General features: G+C 43.2%; 1 protein-coding gene across 3 annotated transcripts in view; it reads left to right on the forward strand.

Moving 5' to 3' along the window:
• Window positions 1-18,965, forward strand: part of NEDD4L (NEDD4 like E3 ubiquitin protein ligase) — a 578,915-nt gene that overhangs the window by 270,708 nt on the left and 289,242 nt on the right. For all 3 annotated transcript variants that reach the window (XM_073620478.1, XM_073620530.1, XM_073620504.1), the window contains exon 3: window positions 10,947-11,028. In XM_073620478.1, the coding sequence (XP_073476579.1) occupies window positions 10,947-11,028 (82 nt within the window). The remainder of the gene's footprint in view (window positions 1-10,946; window positions 11,029-18,965) is intronic.

The raw sequence follows: 18,965 nt of genomic DNA on the forward strand, positions 1-18,965 counted from the left end.
TTAGTCTTCTCCCCCCCCCCCCCCCACCACCCCATTATCATTGTCAGGGAAAGGGTTTTGATTTCTGGAAGTTTATGAAAAATCTATGTAGCCATGGTGTTAGCACTACTGACAAACAATCCGCCAAATCAGCCCGCTGCCAGACTTCATACATCCTTTTCAGAGACAATAAACAGTCTTTTGCAAGCTTTGTTTTTGTTGTTTTATTGGGGGGTACAACTTGGGTTGTACAACTTGGGTAGGGATATGGGATGCCAATGGAATTAATCATTGCCATCATATTTTAAAGAATTCAATACACTTTGAACAAAGTTAGAGCCTGAAGATTGAATGTGCATGTTTGACTAAATATAAATCTTCTCCTGCATCTCCATGCAGACTACTGTTCCTCACATCACTGTGTGAGGGACAGAAACATCACTTTTGACCATGTAAAAGCAATGGTCTTAGATCTCTTCACCTCCTGCCCAAACTTGCTTTCTCCTGTACAGACTTGACTCCTCCTGCACAAACTTGTAATTGCTATTTGAAGTATGGCACATCCTCTTCTATTGGGTAGTATGAACTCACTCTGAATAAGCCCCTCTACTGGCTCTGGTGGCTTGCTGCTACTAGGCCTGAGGCCTGCAGAACCTCTCTCCAGAGGCCTAGTAGGTTAACCACTTCCCACCCGACCTATAGCAGAATGACGGCTGGGCGGTGGTTCAGTTATCCTGACTGGGCGTGATATGACGTCCTGCAGGATAACAGCCGCCGTGCGCCTGTGGGGGCGCGCATTGCGGCGATCGGTGGTGCGGTCTGTCAGTCTGACACACCGCTACACCGATCTCGGTAAAGAGCCTCCGACGGAGGCTTTTTACCACGTGATCAGCCGTGTCCAATCACGGCTGATCACGATGTAAACAGGAAGAGCCATTGATAGGCTTTTCCTCACTAACGTCTGACAGACGTGAGTAGAAAATGGCCGATCCCAAACTATCAGCACAGACCTCCCCTCGGATGACCACACTGGACCACCAGGGAAGCCACCAAGACCACCAGGGAAGCACCTAACATGCGGGTGGCCAGGTACATCCCCCATGGCCATCCACATGTGCAAATTAATGCCCAACATATGCCAATCAGTGCCCACAAATGGGCACTGACTGGCACCTCTATGGCACAAATAAAATTAGTGATGCCCAGCAATGCCACCTATCAGTGCCCATCCGTGCCACCTATCAGTGCCACGCATAAGTACCTATCAGTGCCACTCATACATACCCATTAGTGCTGCCTATGAGTGCCCATCAGTGCCGTCTATGAGTGCCCATCAGTGCCACCTCATCGGTGCCCGTCAGTGCAGCCATATCAGTGCCCGTCATTGAAGAAGAAAACATACTAACATACAAAAAATGTTAACAGAAACAAAGAAACTTTTTTTTTTTTCTTTCAAAATTTTCGGTCTTTTTTTATATACCACCAAAAGAAAGCTCTATTTGTGGGAACAAAATTATGAAAAAATTGTTTGGATACAGTGTAGCATGACCGCGCAATTGTCATTCAAAGTGCGACTGCGCTGAAAGCTGAAAATTGGCCTGGGCAGGAAAGTGTATAAGTGCCCGGTATTAAAGTGGTTAAAGTCTGTATTCTAGGAAATGGACTACTGCTCCCAGCCAGCCCAACTTGCAAACCATGTGCCCTCCGGCCACAGTGATTTCACACAGATCCCCACAGTCTCTTCTCTGATCCAGGACTCTTCACCATCCACCGTGTGCATGATAAAGACTCTGCTAATGACCGTGTAGAAGCAGAGTTCCCTCACAGATTCCCTGGCACCTCCAGCCATCTACTGTGGTAACACTCACCGACCTTCCAGCCCTGAGTCCTTGATGAGGAACTTGTCCAGACCATGCGTTCCGACAGCTTCTCCTGCCCCTCTGCTCCAGGAGTTCCCTGCCACCGACCGTATGGCGACAGAGACATTGCCAATGACCGTGTAGAGGCAATGTTCCTTCACAGCTCTCCCCGGGCCTCCTCCTGCGATCGATACACCACTCCCCCCAGATGGGGGGTGTCCTCCTGCGGCTGTCTAGCACTCCTTTCCTTACTTCACCCAGCTGACTTCTCCCCCCAAGCAGCATGTGACCTCAGCTCGTATAGGAGGCCCGCCCCCTGCCAACACCAGTTAGGGATTGGTCAGGGCTCCCATATGTGCTGCCTGCCACTCCAGCTCTAGGCCCAGCCTCTCCTCCAGAACATTCTCCCTGGAAGCAGGGGAGGTGCCTCAGAACTGGAGTTACAGGTGGTCACACCCACTGCTACTCTGACCACTCCCAGCCCCCAGATCAAAACACACAGGCCTAGCTTGCAGCATTGGCCTGCCTAAATTTGCCTGTGCAGAACAACCTAGTAAAATAACCCTTACTAGCACCTACCTTCTGGTAGAGGGTGCTACATTCGGAACAGTATAACCTGAAGACTCTTATTTATATTTTCTGTTGAAACGCGTTGATTCTTTCTGCCCCACTCCCATGGACAGTTGATTTTATAGGTTATTCACTGGTTTGATTCCATGTTGTCATTTACACTATGTGCTTGTTTTTATGTGATTCAATTTTTTATATGATTTTGTACCAATAAAATTCATATTTTTCTACTTTATTTACTGTCTCCAGTCTGTTAAAATCCCACCTCTTGAGGGATCCTTTTGTTCATTGTGTGTGCCAGGGATGTGGACTAGAAACAGCATTTTCAGTTAGTTGGCAAAATAATTTTCAGATTTTTGGAAGTGTTACACTGACATTGCTTGGCATGAATGTATTCTAAGCACCAATTAATTTGTATTGGCTACAAATTACTGAAGGAGAGTTGTTTGTTTTAGAGCATGCCAACCTAATGATGAAGCACTAGTTTAACCTGTAGCAGCGACAATTCGCTTCTAGACAACAAATCACCAGCGACTACAGTGGTTATGTTGCTAGATATTAATTGCTTTTAATTGGCTGGAATGGTGTTGTGTAGCAGCAATTCATCACTGCTACAAAACTGCCCATTTTTGACATGTCCCTAAAAGAGCACACACCTACTCTGATGGCATGACTCCATTGATGCTGAAAGAGGTGGGCCGCTCCCTCCCTCCACAAAAAATGTAAACTCAGCAGCTACAAGTACTGCAGCTGCTGACTTTTAATATTAGGACACTTACCTGTCCAGGGAGCCCACGATGTCGGCACCCCAGCCGATCTCCGGATCAGCTGTCGAGTGCAGCCGCTGCCATTCCTGGTAAGGGAACCTGGCAGTGAAGACTTTCAGCTTCACAGCCGGTTCCCTACTGTGCATGTGCGAAGCGTGCTGCGCTTTCCAATTGGCCCGGCGGCACAGGAAGGAGGAGGGGGGGTGTGAACTTCCTAGAGATGGCACTGTCTCCGGAAGTGGGGAACAGTACCTGTCAAAAAACCCAGCCTCATTTCTGCTATCTATGCATCTTTGAATGGATGTTCGTCATCAGCACCCCTCTCTTATATGGCCCAATGGGAAAGGGACCTTCAGGCCCCCATAGACCTGGAAGACTGGAGTAAGGCCTGGAAAATGGTGGCCAAATGCTCTTTTAATACAAACACCCTAGAAGCAGCATATAATGTCCTATTCGGATGGTACTGGGTCCTGGCCCGCACATCATAGGCTTTCCCGGGAAGTACTGATAGATGTTTCCGCAACTGTGGACAGCGGGGTGATGTCATACATACCTGGTGGTCCTGCCCAAGACTGGTAGGGTTCTCGTCTAGGGTTTTTGGCTTCCTGCAGACCCTTTTCCATCTAACAGTCCGAAGGGAAGCTAACTGGTATGATTTAGTTGAGGTCTTTCTGAGAAAAGATCATCACTGGGGCTGGGTTCACACTGGTGTGATGCAAGAAACCCTGCGATTCCTGTGCCGGTTCCTGCATCGCACCTGAATCGCAGGTGGTTCACACTGACATCTGCAAACCGCTGCGGGTGTCAATGTAAAGTTAATGACACCTCAAATCTGTTCGCAGATTGCAGTGCGAACCATGGAATGGTACAGGAATCGGATCGCATGGGTGTGAACGCTCATAAGATCCAATTCCAGTGTTGACCCAAAAAAAGGGTCCTGCTCCATTTTGGTGTGAATGCAATGCAATTTACGTGATACAGTTTGTTTGGCTGAATTCGCATCACACAGACATTACATGTGATCCACACAGCAGTGCGGTGCTAATCACATGCAATGTCTGTGATCGCACCAGTGTGAACCCAGCCTGAATTTACTAATATTATCGCTCACATTGATCCGTGTGTGGAGAAGTTGTTATATAGACAATAATGGAATTTATTTATAATTAAAGTACTATAGAAATCAAAAAAAGTACCTTTTTACCAATGGATCCACATTGCATCTTATATACTATACTGTGGGTATATTGAGCTGGATAACAGAGATTGCGCTGGTTAATCACCTGATTCATTATTTCAAGAATAATAACTATTTTTGCACATTTTATTATTATTTAATTTTGTAGATTGTATTTATTGATTATGGTTACATTGCAGTCACTTGTTTGTAATATGCTATGGTGATATGTATTAGTGATGGTTAGGCTTTTTTAGAACTTATCAATGCACTTTTTTTTGTGTAGATATATACTAAATATAAATATATATAGATATAATATAGGTGTGCAGTGGTGGGTGGTGCTCAATTTTTTTTTTTTTGGGGGGGGGGGATCTGTGATCGGGAGCTATGATCAGTGAAGTGCCGTTCGTAGCCCATCCCCCTAACAGAAACACTCCCCAGGACACACTTAACCCCTCCCTAGCCCCCTAGTGTTAACCCCTTCACTGCCAGTGTCATTTTTACAGTAATCAGTGCAATTTTATAGCACTGATCGCTGTAAAAATGACAATGATCCCAAAAATGTGTCAAAATTGTCTGCCATAATGTGTCAAAATGTGTCCGCCATAATGTCGCAGTAACGATAAAAATCAAAGATCGCCGCCATTACTAGTAAAAAAAAAAAAAAAAAATTAATAAAAATGCCATAAAACTATCCCCTATTTTGTAGATGCTATAACTTTTGTGCAAACCAATCAATAAACGCTTATTGCTATTTTTTTTTTTTTTTTTTTTTACCAAAAAATATGTAGAAGTATACGTATCGGCCTAAACTGAGGAAAAAAATAGTTTTTTTTATATATTTTTGGGGGATATTTATTATGTAAAAAATAATGCGTTTTTTTCAAAATTGTCGGTCTATTTTTGTTTATAGCGCAAAAAATAAAAACCGCAGAGGGGATCAAATACCACCAAAAGAAAGCTCTATTTGTGAGAAAAAAAAGGACGTCAGTTATGTTTGGGAACCACGTCGCACGACCGCGCAATTGTCAGTTAAAGCGACGCAGTGCCGAATCACAAAAAGTGCTTTGGTCTTTGGCCAGCTAAATGGTCCGGGGCTGAAGTGGTTAAATCAAGCCTTTTTACTAGTGATTTAAATCATGATTTTAAATTGACTTGATTTAAATCAAAACCATGTGGTTTGGTGCGGTTCCTTTTTGGAAAAGAGTCAGGGACTTCTTTTCTATGTTTCTCGTGCATAGAGCAGCCCATTGGAATGAAAGAGCTGCCCTACACATCATGCGCTCAGTCACACATGTATGGTGTGAACTGAACCCTAAAGACCATACTGCAAGAACTGTGGAGCAAATGCTTTATTGAATACCCCTGATTGTGTTTCTGGACTCTCATTTTATTGTTTTCTGCTCAACTGGTCTATACAAATGTTATACTGGTCAAAAAATGTGAAGCTTAAGTGCTACTTAATATTTGGTATGACAATAACTGAACATCTTGACTGTTTGCATGCTTTTATGTATTGCATCGTAGGAATGCAATTCACCGTTTGGCGGTTCACTTTAAGCAGCAGGTGTAGCTAGTGGCCATTGAATGCTTTAGACAGTCAAAGAAATGTCAAGTTTTCCTTTAATTGCAAAAACAAATTAGACTGGATTGTGGTTCTTTAGCTCAGTTGTCTGGGAGTTACCCCTCACGAGGGTCCAGCCGAGCCCAGAGCCACTCGTGTTGGGATCAGCAGAGCTGGCTCTTGTCACCGCTAGATGTAGCTGGACCACTCAGGCTAAATCTCCTTAAAATTCTGTTCTGTCATCTGCAAGGATTTGCCTGCCGTCCTCTTGAGACGTGATCGGAGTGTTATTAACTGAAACACGCTGCTAATTGTTACCCCCAGGAGTCACGGCTGGTGAAAACAAACACTAGAAACATTCCTGCATCTGCATTCCTCTTTTACTTTCTAGTAGGGAATATGACGTTTTATTCTAAGACCTACTCCAATAATCTCAAGGGAGTTGGGCACCAAGGAAAGAGCCCCCCGGGCACGCAGCGTCAAATAGGCTAACACGTTTCGTCTGAATCTGGCCATTTCCAGATCAAAGCCCAATACTGAAGTCCTGCTGGGGGTGGTTGTTTTTAATAGATATCTGCATTGTCCAGGCACTGAACCCCCCCCCCCCCCTCCATCAGAAGCTGACAATCTTGTATAGCTTTCTGAAATGTAGTTAAAGGTTTAAACAGAAGGTTGTATTCACTATATTTTAGTCCCCATTTTCTTTTTTTCTTTTTTTTTTTTTTTTTTGGTGGTGGTGGTGGTGGGGGGGGGGGGATCACGTATTTTTGACTTCATAGACTTTCATGAGCACCTAAAAAAAACTTGCATAGCACAGATAAAGCGTCAGACTGCTATAACACAGTCCATATGCAATAAAGATCCATTCCCGTGACCACCCAGGCACCCAAATACCAACACCACGTGACCTCCGCCACCAGCCACACCATGCACCCAACCCCCATTCAGACCCACAGAAAGGCCACAATATGCCTTCCCCCCCACCCAGCAGTCAAGAAATCCCCAATTTCACCAACACCCCACCACGCCCAGACCTCCAGCCCCCAGATCAGTGTCTGTCCTTTTTTTTTTTTTTAAGCAACATGTGTCAAGCTGCACGCAATGAAACGCTCAGGTCTGAGCAGGCACCATTTAGAACTATAGGATTCTTCTTCTTGAGCAATGTCCTGCATAAATAAATAAGTGAAAAAATGCTAACATGTAAATGAGGCCTTATAGAGTCTTTCTATGTCAGTTGTGTATATAGCAAAGGTTATAGCACACTTCATTGCAGGTTGTTACCTGCTTTTGTTCCAAAGGTGCCAGAGACAGGCTATGCCACTAAATTTCCCAAAATGCAAGAAATGGTAGTGCTTAGGGACTAGGTCCTCCAGCTTTGTATCTAAAGCTAAGACTTTAATTTTTAAATGTAGCCCCCTATGTCCTAAATAGGGTCTGCTATGTCAATTTAGTTTTTGACTGGACTGTAGTTGGCTCAGGTTAAATGTATTTTTTTACACTTGGTTTTTCCCCCAAGCTTAAAGCGGAGTTCCACTTAAAAGTGGGAACTTCCGCTTATCCATCTCCTTCCCCCCCCCCGGTGCCATATTTGGCACCTTTAAGAGGGAAGGAGGGAACGGGTTCCTGTTTTTAACATGTACCATTCCCCACTTCCAGGAGACCGGGCCGCGGCCTGGGCTATCTGAAGTCCCGTCCCCTCTTTCTTCCTTCACCGCCGGAACAATAAGTAAGTGCAGCGCCAGGACTGGTGCAAGGATTTTTGACACCCTAGGCGAAACCAAATTTTGCCACTCCCCAGGCTCCTGCCCTAACCCCACCACCTGTTCCCTGCCTGTGTAAACCCCACCTTTTTAATGAAGCGCCCATCAGTGCAGCCTACCAGTGCCCATCAATGAATGTTTGCTTCCATTCATTCGGGAGTCGGGACACAAACACAGTCCTCCGCCACGGCTGCGCCTCTGACACTACGTGCAAATGGAGCGGCGGCTGCCTGCTGATGCTGAGACTTAGTTGCTTGCTGCAGAGAGAAGAGAGTAGGAAAACCAATTGCCGGGCGCCCTAGGTGGTTGCCTAGTTTGCCTAGTGGTAGCACCGGCCCTGTGCAGCGTACTTAGCGCATGCATAGTAGGGACCCGACTGTAAAGCAGAAAAGCTTCACTGCCGGGTTCCCTTACCAGGAATGGCGTCGGCTGCACCCGACAGCCGATCCGAAGATCGGCTGCAGTTCTGAAATCGTGGGCTGCCTGGAGGGTAAGTGTCCTAATGTTAAGTCAGCAGCTGCAGTATTTGTAGCTGCTGACTTTTCATTTTTGTGTGGGGGGGGCTGGCTCTTTAACAAACTTTAGGCAAACATTTTTTTCATTTTGGATGAAGAGAGGAGAGCAAGGGAGGGTTATAATAACCCCTGTCAGATTTGCCATCTGTGTCCCATTGCGGAGATTTCCCCTCCACTTCCTGTCCCATAGCCAAACATGAAGTGAGAGGAAATTCCTGCAAATTTAGGGTATTTCTTGGGCACCCTCAATGTCCCCGATGGAAGATTTCCCCTCTATTACTTTTCTGGGGACAACCCAAAATTTGGGATCTTCTTTTACTTTCAATTTTAATGGTAAACAGGACAAATGGAGAGGGTGAATCTCCTAACGGGGGCACAGATAGCAATAGAAACCTGACAGAGATTGTAATCCCTCTTTACTCTATCCAAAACAAAAAAAAAATGTTTGCCTTTTTAAATTGGCTTGTGTTTTCTCACTGTCGCCAGTAGATGTCACTGGTCATAGTATGAGATTTCACAAACAAAACTAAGTTATGAATATTTATATTGTCTTCAGCGAATCCAGTAGGAGATTTATGCCACTGGTGTATACTGGGGGAGGATATAAATATTTGGAACAGGCTCTTTCTCTCTCTTCCCCTGGGCTGAGGCCTGAGGAGATGATGCTGGATGGAGCTGTGCTGTTAGGTCCAATAGCCTGGTTTGGCATCTAACATGTGCTGAAGTGTTCCTGAAGCTGTCCTGCCTGGTCTGGAGGAAGCTGTGCCAAAGAGCAGACCCAGGGGAGAGGACCCTTGCTGGAGAGAGCCAGGAAGAAGGCTGGTCTCTCAGAAGGACCTGGTGACTGACTTGGAGGATGCACTGAAATTTGACAGTGTACTTAGTGTTGTAGCAAACGGCTTAAAGGTTCTGACACTGTGAAGCTGGATATTGATCTTTACCTGGAGAGTTTGTAAGTGATCTGCTACGGTATCTGGGGACCCCTAACCCTCACCTCCTTAACCACACTGTAAAAGACACAAGTCACTGGCGCCCAATTTCCTTTTTCAGTCCCCCCCATTTTAGCCATGGGCTCATCCCTGGGGTGAAATGCTAGATCGCCCCTGCCTCTGGAGGTGCTATCCTGCCTTTGGGGTATCAGAGAGGTGCTATATAAAGTTTTGGATAGTAGGGAAGGACTACTGCTTTTTGTGTTCCACTATTTCTGGGATGCTGCAAATACGAAGATTGTTGAACCATCCTCTGTTTTCACCATCCTCCTTTTTTTTCTTTCTTTGAGGAGCTGTTCTGAGAGACAGACACTTTATCCCCATTTCATGACCAGTAAAGTGGAGTCATTCATCTGGTCCTCAAGTTCAGCAGTGTTTTTGAGATGGAAGGAGATCTGTAGAGAGTTTTTTTTCCAGGTGATCTCTGTTTGGATGATGTCCTGGACCATATCTAGCATCGCTCAATCAAGAAGTCCTGGGGATAAAGGGCTGGGCTCTCTGCGGATTGTAAGGAAACTTCCAAAGAGGTTTCCTGGTCACATGGCGGGGACCATCTTATGATCCAGGAAGGCCACAGGAATGGATTTGCATACAGAGCCCATTTCACTTTCTGCTTGTTCATGTATATCAGTGGCATTGGAAAGTAGCAATATCAATTTCACTTTACAAGTGCAACCAAAATTGCTAAATATTGCTTAGGCAGTGCAAAGCTTTTCAATGTGCAGCCATCTTGCATGCTTATGCACAAGCTATTGCTCTCTGTGACCCAGCTGGGTAGATTTGCCCCCTATCTGTCTTTGTGACCCCTGCCAGCTGGAAAGAAAGTGAAGGGAAATCTAAAAATTCACCACTATCTCCTGAAAAAGAATAGAAGTAAAGTATTCCTATGGTGACACCTGTCCTTTTTGGTGAGATGTCCAATTACTTTACGTTATGTTAAGTAAAAAGAAATCTTCCCAGGGGGTTCTAGAGAGCAAACCTACTCGATGGGTTTTTAACCATTTTCCTACTGTAAAAAAAGCCACTTTTATCACATGAACAGTCCCAGTGTTGTAATAAGAGAAAAACTGTGTCAGACTGTGGAGCCCCAAGAATTAGCCATTGTTGCTGACCAAGTACACCCCTTCGTGACAACAGTATTCCCTGATGGCAGTGGCCTCTTTCAGCAGGATTATGTGTCCTGTCACACTACAAGAATGGTTTGAGGAATACAACGAGGCATTGGAGATGTTTACTTGGCCTCGAGGCATTCTCCAGATCGCCATCCAATTGGGCATCCGTGGGTTGTGTTGAAATAACAAGTCCAATCCATGGAGGCCCCACCTCGCAGCTTACAGGACCTAAAGGATCTGCTACTGATGGCTTGGTGCCCGATACCACAGTATAGCGTTAAATTTCTAGTGGTGCCCATGCCTTGACAGGTCAGGGCTGTTTTGTTGGCAAAAGGGGTACCTATTCAGTATTAGGTGGGTATCCCTAAAGGCTTATTGGTGTATATGTACAAACTATACACAAGGGCTTCGTTTTTAAAACCTATTTCTTGGATTGTTTACCCAGAGTTGAAGTTTAAGCTGGTCCAATTTCCGTAAATTAAAAAAAAAAAACCTGTGAAACGCTAACTGTGAAAATTCTCTATTAAAGCCAGGGCCAAATCCCCAAAATGGCAGTACTGTTTCAGGATATCTGGGGCAATGTTCATTTGTATAGGTGGCTTTACATCCATGTCTGTGCTTTGTTATAATGCTGTATGTTTTCTCTTGCAGTGACCCTTACGTGAAACTGTCCCTGTATGTAGCAGATGAAAACAGAGAGCTTGCTCTGGTCCAGACGAAGACCATAAAAAAGGTGAGTAAGCATTTACCATCAGTAAATATACACAGATCCTCCAACATGGTCATTTTCAGAGTGAAGCGTTGCAAAATGTGAATAACTTGTTTAAAGCAGAACTTCACCCGAAGGCACTTTTTTGAGGGGGAGGGGGTATCTAGTATTGATAGGCGATCTTAGTGGAAGTTCACCTCCAACCCCCCACTGTTTGCCTGCAGCCTTCTGGGACAAGGCACAGTTCCAGGAGGCTCCGGGACCATTCACAATGCACAGCATGGCTTGCACATACGCCGTGGAAAGCTGGCTGTGAAGCCGCAAGGAATCACAGCCGGCTTCCCACACTAGATATAGCGGCGCTGGGACCCAAAGACCAGAGAAGAACCGGCCTGAGGACAGCGCTGGATCCCTGAACCAGGTAAGTGTCCTTTTTAATAAAAGTCAGCAGCTACAGTATTTGTTAAATATTTTTATTTGGGGGGTGGGCGGTGCTGCAGATCCTCTGAAGGCCAAGCCTTTTTCTGACACTGTTTACATGTAAAAATCAGTATATTTTGCTAGAAAATGACTTCAAAACCCCAAACTTATTTTTTTTTAAAAACCGAGACCCCAGAAAACAAAATGGTGGATGTTATAGTTTTTTTTTTTTTTTTGTCATGTTATTTGTGCAGCGGATTTTCAAACACAATTTGTTTAATTGAATGAAATTTAATGCACAAAAAACACAATCTACTACCCTATTGTTTAGTAAAATATAAAAGATGATGTTACGTCGAGTAAACAGATACCAAACATGTCCCACTTTCTTAAATTGTGCATGCCAGTGGAACTACGGCGGCAAACTACATACATTATATAATCCATAGGTGACGCTTTCAAATCTTTACAGGTTACCACTTTAGATTTACACAGGAGGACTGGTGCTAGAATTACAGCCCATAATCTGATGTTCACGGTGATACCTCACATCACATGTGTGGTGCGATCGTTGTTTACGTACTGACGCATGCGTTCGCCTTGTTTTGTGGGGGGGGGGGGAACGGAGGCAATACAAAAAAGAAAATTTTATTTTATTTATATTTTTTATTTTTACACTGTACCTTTCATTTAATTTTTTTTTTTATCACTTTAATTGTTATCACAAAGAATGTGAACATCCCTTGTGATAGCAATACGCAGTAACAGGTTCTCTTTACTGAGACATCTGGGGTCTATTAGACCACAGATCTCTCCTCTGCCCTTAAAAGCTTCAGATCATAACAAGATCGGACCTACTACCGCCGCTTGTACAAGCAATCCAGCGGATATCTAGCCGCTAGGATTGCTTTTACATGAAAGTGCTCTGCCGGCCGAAAAAAAACAATAAACCACAATTGCTACAATAATACCACTAAAAGTCCCACAATCTACGGGTACAATGTGGGGGCAGCAAGTGGTTAAAGTTGTTTTGTCCTAATGTTTCTGTCCTGGGGTGAGGGTAATCACTCCACCATACTGTGTCTATGAAGGAGTAGTGTTTTGATCCTAGGATTGAATCATTAGGGGCAAGGGAGATTTAGATCCACATATAAATCTACCCTTATATTAACAGGATGTCCTCTAAGTGACACTAAACATCTTTATTCTCCAAAAATAATCCATACACATCCAGTATTTAATGGCACTGTAATCTGTTTTTTATTAAATTGTTTCTTTCTGCATTTTTCTGCCTCCATGTAACGTCCCCTGTGAGCTCCAAAACCTCTCCTTTTCACTTCCTTTTGTTTGGCATGAGCAATGCACGTTATTTGCGGTTTTGTACATTGATCTGTGCACACTACACATCCCATAGTTCATGGGCCATTATAGGAGTGAGCAGGAGAGGGTGGCTACGCTACATACAGTGAGACCATGGAGAATGAATGTAGCCACCCTCTAACAAGAAGTCACGTCACAGCAGCAGAAATAAAGGAATTTGGAGGCAGATAAGAGCAATAGATACTATTTGAAGTTAACCAATCACGTTTAGACCAAGTGGTTATACTGGGATAATGGGTGCAGCTGCAGGCATAACCCTGGTACTGATTACTATTACAAGCAACAGGAGCGGACACTACCCCCCCCCCCCTTTTCTCACCACCTTCCTCGGCTCTCTCGGGCTCTTCCATCCCACCAGGAGACCCGAGCTACCAGTCGCGGTGTTCTATGGAATAGTGCTCTCCATCGAAAAGTGCCCGCACATGCACAGAACGGAAGGGCACTCCAGCTGATTTCCTGATCAGCTGGCGTGACGTCACCATAGCGCATGCGCACATCGTATGAGACTTTTTTCGGGAGGTACCATTTCACAGGCACAATTGAAAGCTATGGAAAGAGCGGAGGGACACTGTAGTTCTCAGATTGAGCCTCGCTGTTGCAGGGTGAGTTGTGGGTGTGTTGAAGGGCGAGTTTTGTCTGTGTTGCAACCCACCCTTACACACAGGCAAAACCTGCTGTTCAACACACCAAACCCTCCTTGCCACTCAGTCAAAACCGGACCTTGAGCACACTCTAAACCCGCGCTGCAACAACGAGGCAGAATATGACAAATGCGGTGCCCCTCCGCTGTCCGCATTCAGTTGTGGCCTTCAAATGGTATCTCCTGTCGAAAAAAAGCCTCCTACAATGTGCACATGCGCTATGTTCACGTCACGCCAGCTGATCGGCAAATAAGCTGGAGTGCCCTTCCGTTCTGCGCATGCGCGGGCATTTTTCGACGGAGGGCACAAATCAACAGAACACTGGCACTTCCACCGGCTGGCCGGAGACCCATCAAATAGCCGGAATTGACTTTGATCGGGTCTCCACTATGATAACCCGGAAGCGACAACATGACATTCCGGCTTACCTGGATGTCAACTTCGCCATTTTTGGAAAATCAAAAGTATTCAGAAGCGCAGATCTTGGTGTTTTGAATGCTTTCAAGTGCAAAGGAGGTATTTGGGGTCTTATTGACTCCCCCTATCCCTCCATAAAGAGTACCTGTCACTGCCTATTGCTGTCACAAGGATGTTTACATTCCTTGTGACAGCAATAAAAGTGATAACATTTTTGATTTTTTTTTAAAGCAACAGTGTAAAAATAAATAAAATAAATCAAGCCGCAAAGGCGAACATGTGCATCAGTCCTGCACACACGCAAACCGCGATCACCCCACACATATGAGATATCGCCGGGAACGTCTGATCATGGGCAATAATTCTAGCACCAGACCTCCTCTGTAGATATGAAGTGGTAACCTGTGAAGTGTAGATATAAAGTGGTAACCTGTAAAGGCTTTTAAAGCGTCACCTATGGATAGTAACATTTACGTGATTTGCCGCCGATGGGCGGGAGCGTTTGCAATTTTAAAGCGTGACATGTTTGGTATCTATTTACCTTATATACTCGAGTATAAATCGACCTGAATATAAGCTGAGGCACCTAAGTTTACCACAAAAAACTGGGAAAACGTTTTGACTCGAGTATAAGCCTAGGGTGAGAAATGCACAGCTACTGTAAGTGGAAAAGAGGGTCAACAATGCCCATTTGCAGCCTCACTGTGCCCATTTGCAGTCATAGGTCCCCCAAACTTCAAACTTGGTAGTTAAGGGTTCTTAGGTGCCCCCTAGCTGCAGCCAAAATTTGGTGTCTCTTGACCCAAAGGGTCCCGAAATGTAATTGCTGCAGATGGACACAGTTGACGATTTTGGGGCCCCAGATCTCGGGACCACTTGGTGCTAGGAACCCCAAATTTGGTGTGCAAACCCAGTGGAACTAGCACTACAACATATCCAGCTGGGGTTCCTAGCACCAAGTGGCCCCCGAGATACGGGGCCCCAAAGTCGGTACGGAAAATGTCAAGCACTTTTCTGCAGCAGAGAATGACATTTTCCAAACCGAATTTGGGGCCCCGTATCTCAGGGCCACTTGGTGCTAGGAACCCCAGCTTTGGATATGTTATATTGCTAGTTCCACTGGGTTTGCACACCAACTTTGGGGTTCCTAGCTGCAAGTGGCCCTGAGATACGTGGGGCCCAAATTCAGTTTGGAAAATGTCATTCTCTGCTGCAGAAAAGCGATTGACTCGAGTATAAGCCGAGGGGGGCATTTTCAGCACAAAAAAGTGCTGAAAAACTCGGCTTATACTCGAGTATATACAGTAATCGGTGTAACATCAGCTTTTATATTTTACAAGAATTTGGGATATATATATATATATATATAATATATATTTTTTTTTTTCATGAAAATTCCAAATTTGTAAAACCTCTGCACAAGTACCGGGTGACATAAAATATTGCAACACCCACACATTTATTCTCTAGGGCTTCTACTTTAAAAAAATATACATAATGTTTGGGGGTTCTAAGACATTTTCTAGCACAAAATACTGATTTTTACATGTAAACAAAGAGTGCCAGAAAAGGCTTGGAATTATATGAGGGGGTTTTTTGTGACTTTAAATGAGGGACAATAATGTTCCTCCATCCCGATTTGTCAATACAAATGAATAAATAGGAAGTTGGGACTTTAAAATGAAGCAGTTGGGTAGTGGAGGTGAAATAAACCGTCTGTAAATTGTAATATGAAATATTTATTAATTATAAAAAGTATAACACGCAGTAAAAGAGTATTAATTTCACATACAATAAAATAATTCATTACATACATGTATACATGGTGTACACATAGTAGAGGCATAATAAAGAATAATACAAAATGGCAGCACATGATTGGATGTTGATAAAAAATAGAGAAACGTGATGTTGCTAACAGCAACATGCCTGATATCGACACATGCACCCACATTGTAAATGTGCATTAACTATGTAGGAAAATGGTAGATGTAGTCAAAAAAAGGACGAATAATATAGGTTACTGTGGTTCCATGTAAGATGTAACTAGGGCATCAAATGGCAAAGCTCGACGCGTTTCGTGGGTATGTCCCCACTCATCAGGAGCTGATGTAAATACATTTTCCTGTAAAATATGTATAAAAAATATAATGAACCATAATGTCCATATGAAAAAGTAAAAATTATATAGATAACCGAACATTCAATATATAGCGCAGATTGTACTCAACGCACTCACCAACTCAGACAGCAGGTGCAGTGCGCGGTGGTGGGAGCAAGGTGGGCCGTGGAGAGGCTATGTTCCTGGCCCACCTTGCTCCCACCACCGCGCACTGCACCTGCTGTGTGAGTTGGTGAGTGCGTTGAGTACAATCTGCGCTATATGTTGAATGTTCGGTTATCTATATAATTTTTACTTTTTCATATGGACATTATGGTTCATTATATTTTTTATACATATTTTACAGGAAAATGTATTTACATCAGCTCCTGATGAGTGGGGACATACCCACGAAACTACCCACGAAACGCGTCGAGCTTTGCCATTTGATGCCCTAGTTACATCTTACATGGAACCATAGTAACCTATATTATTCGTCCTTTTTTTGACTACATCTACCATTTTCCTACATAGTTAATGCACATTTACAATGTGGGTGCATGTATCGATATCAGGCATGTTGCTGTTAGCAACATCACGTTTCTCTATTTTTTATCAACATCCAATCATGTGCTGCCATTTTGTATTATTCTTTATTATGCCTCTACTATGTGTACACCATGTATACATGTATGTAATGAATTATTTTATTGTATGTGAAATTAATACTCTTTTACTGCGTGTTATACTTTTTATAATTAATATTTCATATTACAATTTACAGACGGTTTATTTCACCTCCACTACCCAATTGCTTCATTTTAAAGTCCCAACTTCCTATTTATTCATTTGTACAGAAAAGGCTGGAGCTAAAGTGGTTAAATGTAATTGTGTTTATATACAGTTGTGAGTTTTTCAGTGATCTGGCTGTTGTTGTGTATATAGCATGTGTTGTGTAAGCAGACCTGTTTATTGGACTCATAGATAAGGTGCAGACCTGACCATGAGCTGTATGACATAATCATTGCTACGTGTAGGCATCAACTGAGTGTTTATAGTATACGATCAGGACTACACCAGAACCAGGGACCACATTCTGGTCATAGGCAGAATCTCAACAGATAAAAAAAAAACTGTATTTATAACTTTCAAGTCTGTAAGGTGGCTTTATACAGGGATTGTTTAAAGCAAAACTTTGCTCTCTCAATTACCATTGACTATTTTCCTTATACTGCTAACCTTTGTAAATAGATAGAACGGTATAATATACACTGGTAGCACATAGTATGTGAACCCCTTGGAATTAGCTGGTTTTCTGCAGTAATTTGCCCTAAAATGTGATCTGATCCTCATCAGTCACAACAATAAATGAACACAATGGGCTTAACCACTTCAGCCCCGGAAGGATTTACCCCCTTAACGACCAGGCCATTTTTTTTGCGATACGCCACTGCATTACTTTAACTGACAATTGCGCGGTACCCAAACAAAATTGACGTCTTTTTTCCCCACAAATAGAGCTTTTTTTTGGTGGTATTTGATCAACTCTGCGGTTTTTATTTTTTGCGCTATAAACAAAAAAAGGCTGACAATTTTGAAAAAAATATATGTTTTTTACGTTCTGCTATAATACATATCACAAAAAAAAAATGTATTCATCAATTTAGGCCAATATGTATTCTTCTTCAAATTTTTGGTAAAAAATAATTCCCAATAAGCGTATATTGATTGGTTTTGCGCAAAAGTTATAGCGTCTACAAACTATAGGATAGATTTAGGGACTTTTTTTTTTTTTTTTTAGATTTTTTTTTACTAGTAATGGCGGCGACCAGCGATTTTTAGCGGGACTGCGACACTGCGGCAGACAAATCTGACACGAAGTGACACTTTGTGGTGACACCCACACTATACGGTGATGTATTGAAATAGTCACACTAATTCAAGAGATCAAAGGCACCCTCATCCCTAGTTTGAAATGCATTAGGAGAACTGGAAAAGGGGATTTTTGTGATGCCACAAATATGACAACAATTTTTATAGAAAAAATATGAAATATTTTATTAATAGGAAAGTATATAAAAAAAGAAGTGAACATATGTTGACTCTCATAAACAAACATATATATCAAAAAAAATTATCACAACATGATAACAAACAATATCTACATATAAAGCTAAAAAAGCTATATAAATGCCTGTTGGCGCAACATGTTTCGCTAACTGCTTCTTCAGGAGCTGTAAGGCATATATTGGCTACAAGAATATACAAAAAACAAAACATAAGATATCGACACCAACAACAATTTATTGCACATCGTAATAAACAAAACAATTATAAGAAATTAGACATTTACATAATGCATAGGGCATGCAACATCATAATCAATAAGCTATGGTCATAGCAGAAACATGAGATCTCCATTTTTTCTTTCTGGCAGCACAGCGGTCTGACATTTTTACATAGGCAGGCCGCCGTTCTGCTTCTCTACGAAAGATCGTCAGGTTCCCGGTGGACATGGCGTCCGCCAGACCCGCTGATTGGCTCCTGCTGTGTCCAACCACAATGACAACGGCCTCCGGTGGCACGCGCGCATGCCCCAGAGCCAAAGAAGAGAATCGCGCACAGGTACATGATTTTGCGCTAAAGGGTTGCCCTGTGGCAGTATATGTACGTAGGGAGGTCCTTAAGTGGTTAAAGTTCTTTCTCAACAAAATTAAAGCATGGAGACATGGATGGATGGGGGAGTTTGCTCTGAATATTAAAAATGAATGAGGCTAGTGCAGGTCACTCTGGTCACTGGCCCCAATAATGCAGCTGACACTAGAGTATTTACATATTTTAACAAGCAATGAAATAGGCTTGCAGTGACCTTTGTAACTGCAGGCACTGTGAAGAAGTACATCCTTAAAGTATAACTTTAGACAAAACTTTTTCTTTTTTTTTTTTTTTAGTTTTGGATAGATTGGAGATGGATTAGAACACCTGTCGGTTTTTGTTGCTGT

This window comes from Aquarana catesbeiana, linkage group LG01 (genome assembly GCF_042186555.1).
Source record: "Aquarana catesbeiana isolate 2022-GZ linkage group LG01, ASM4218655v1, whole genome shotgun sequence".
In the NCBI taxonomy this organism is placed as follows: Eukaryota; Metazoa; Chordata; class Amphibia; order Anura; family Ranidae; genus Aquarana; species Aquarana catesbeiana.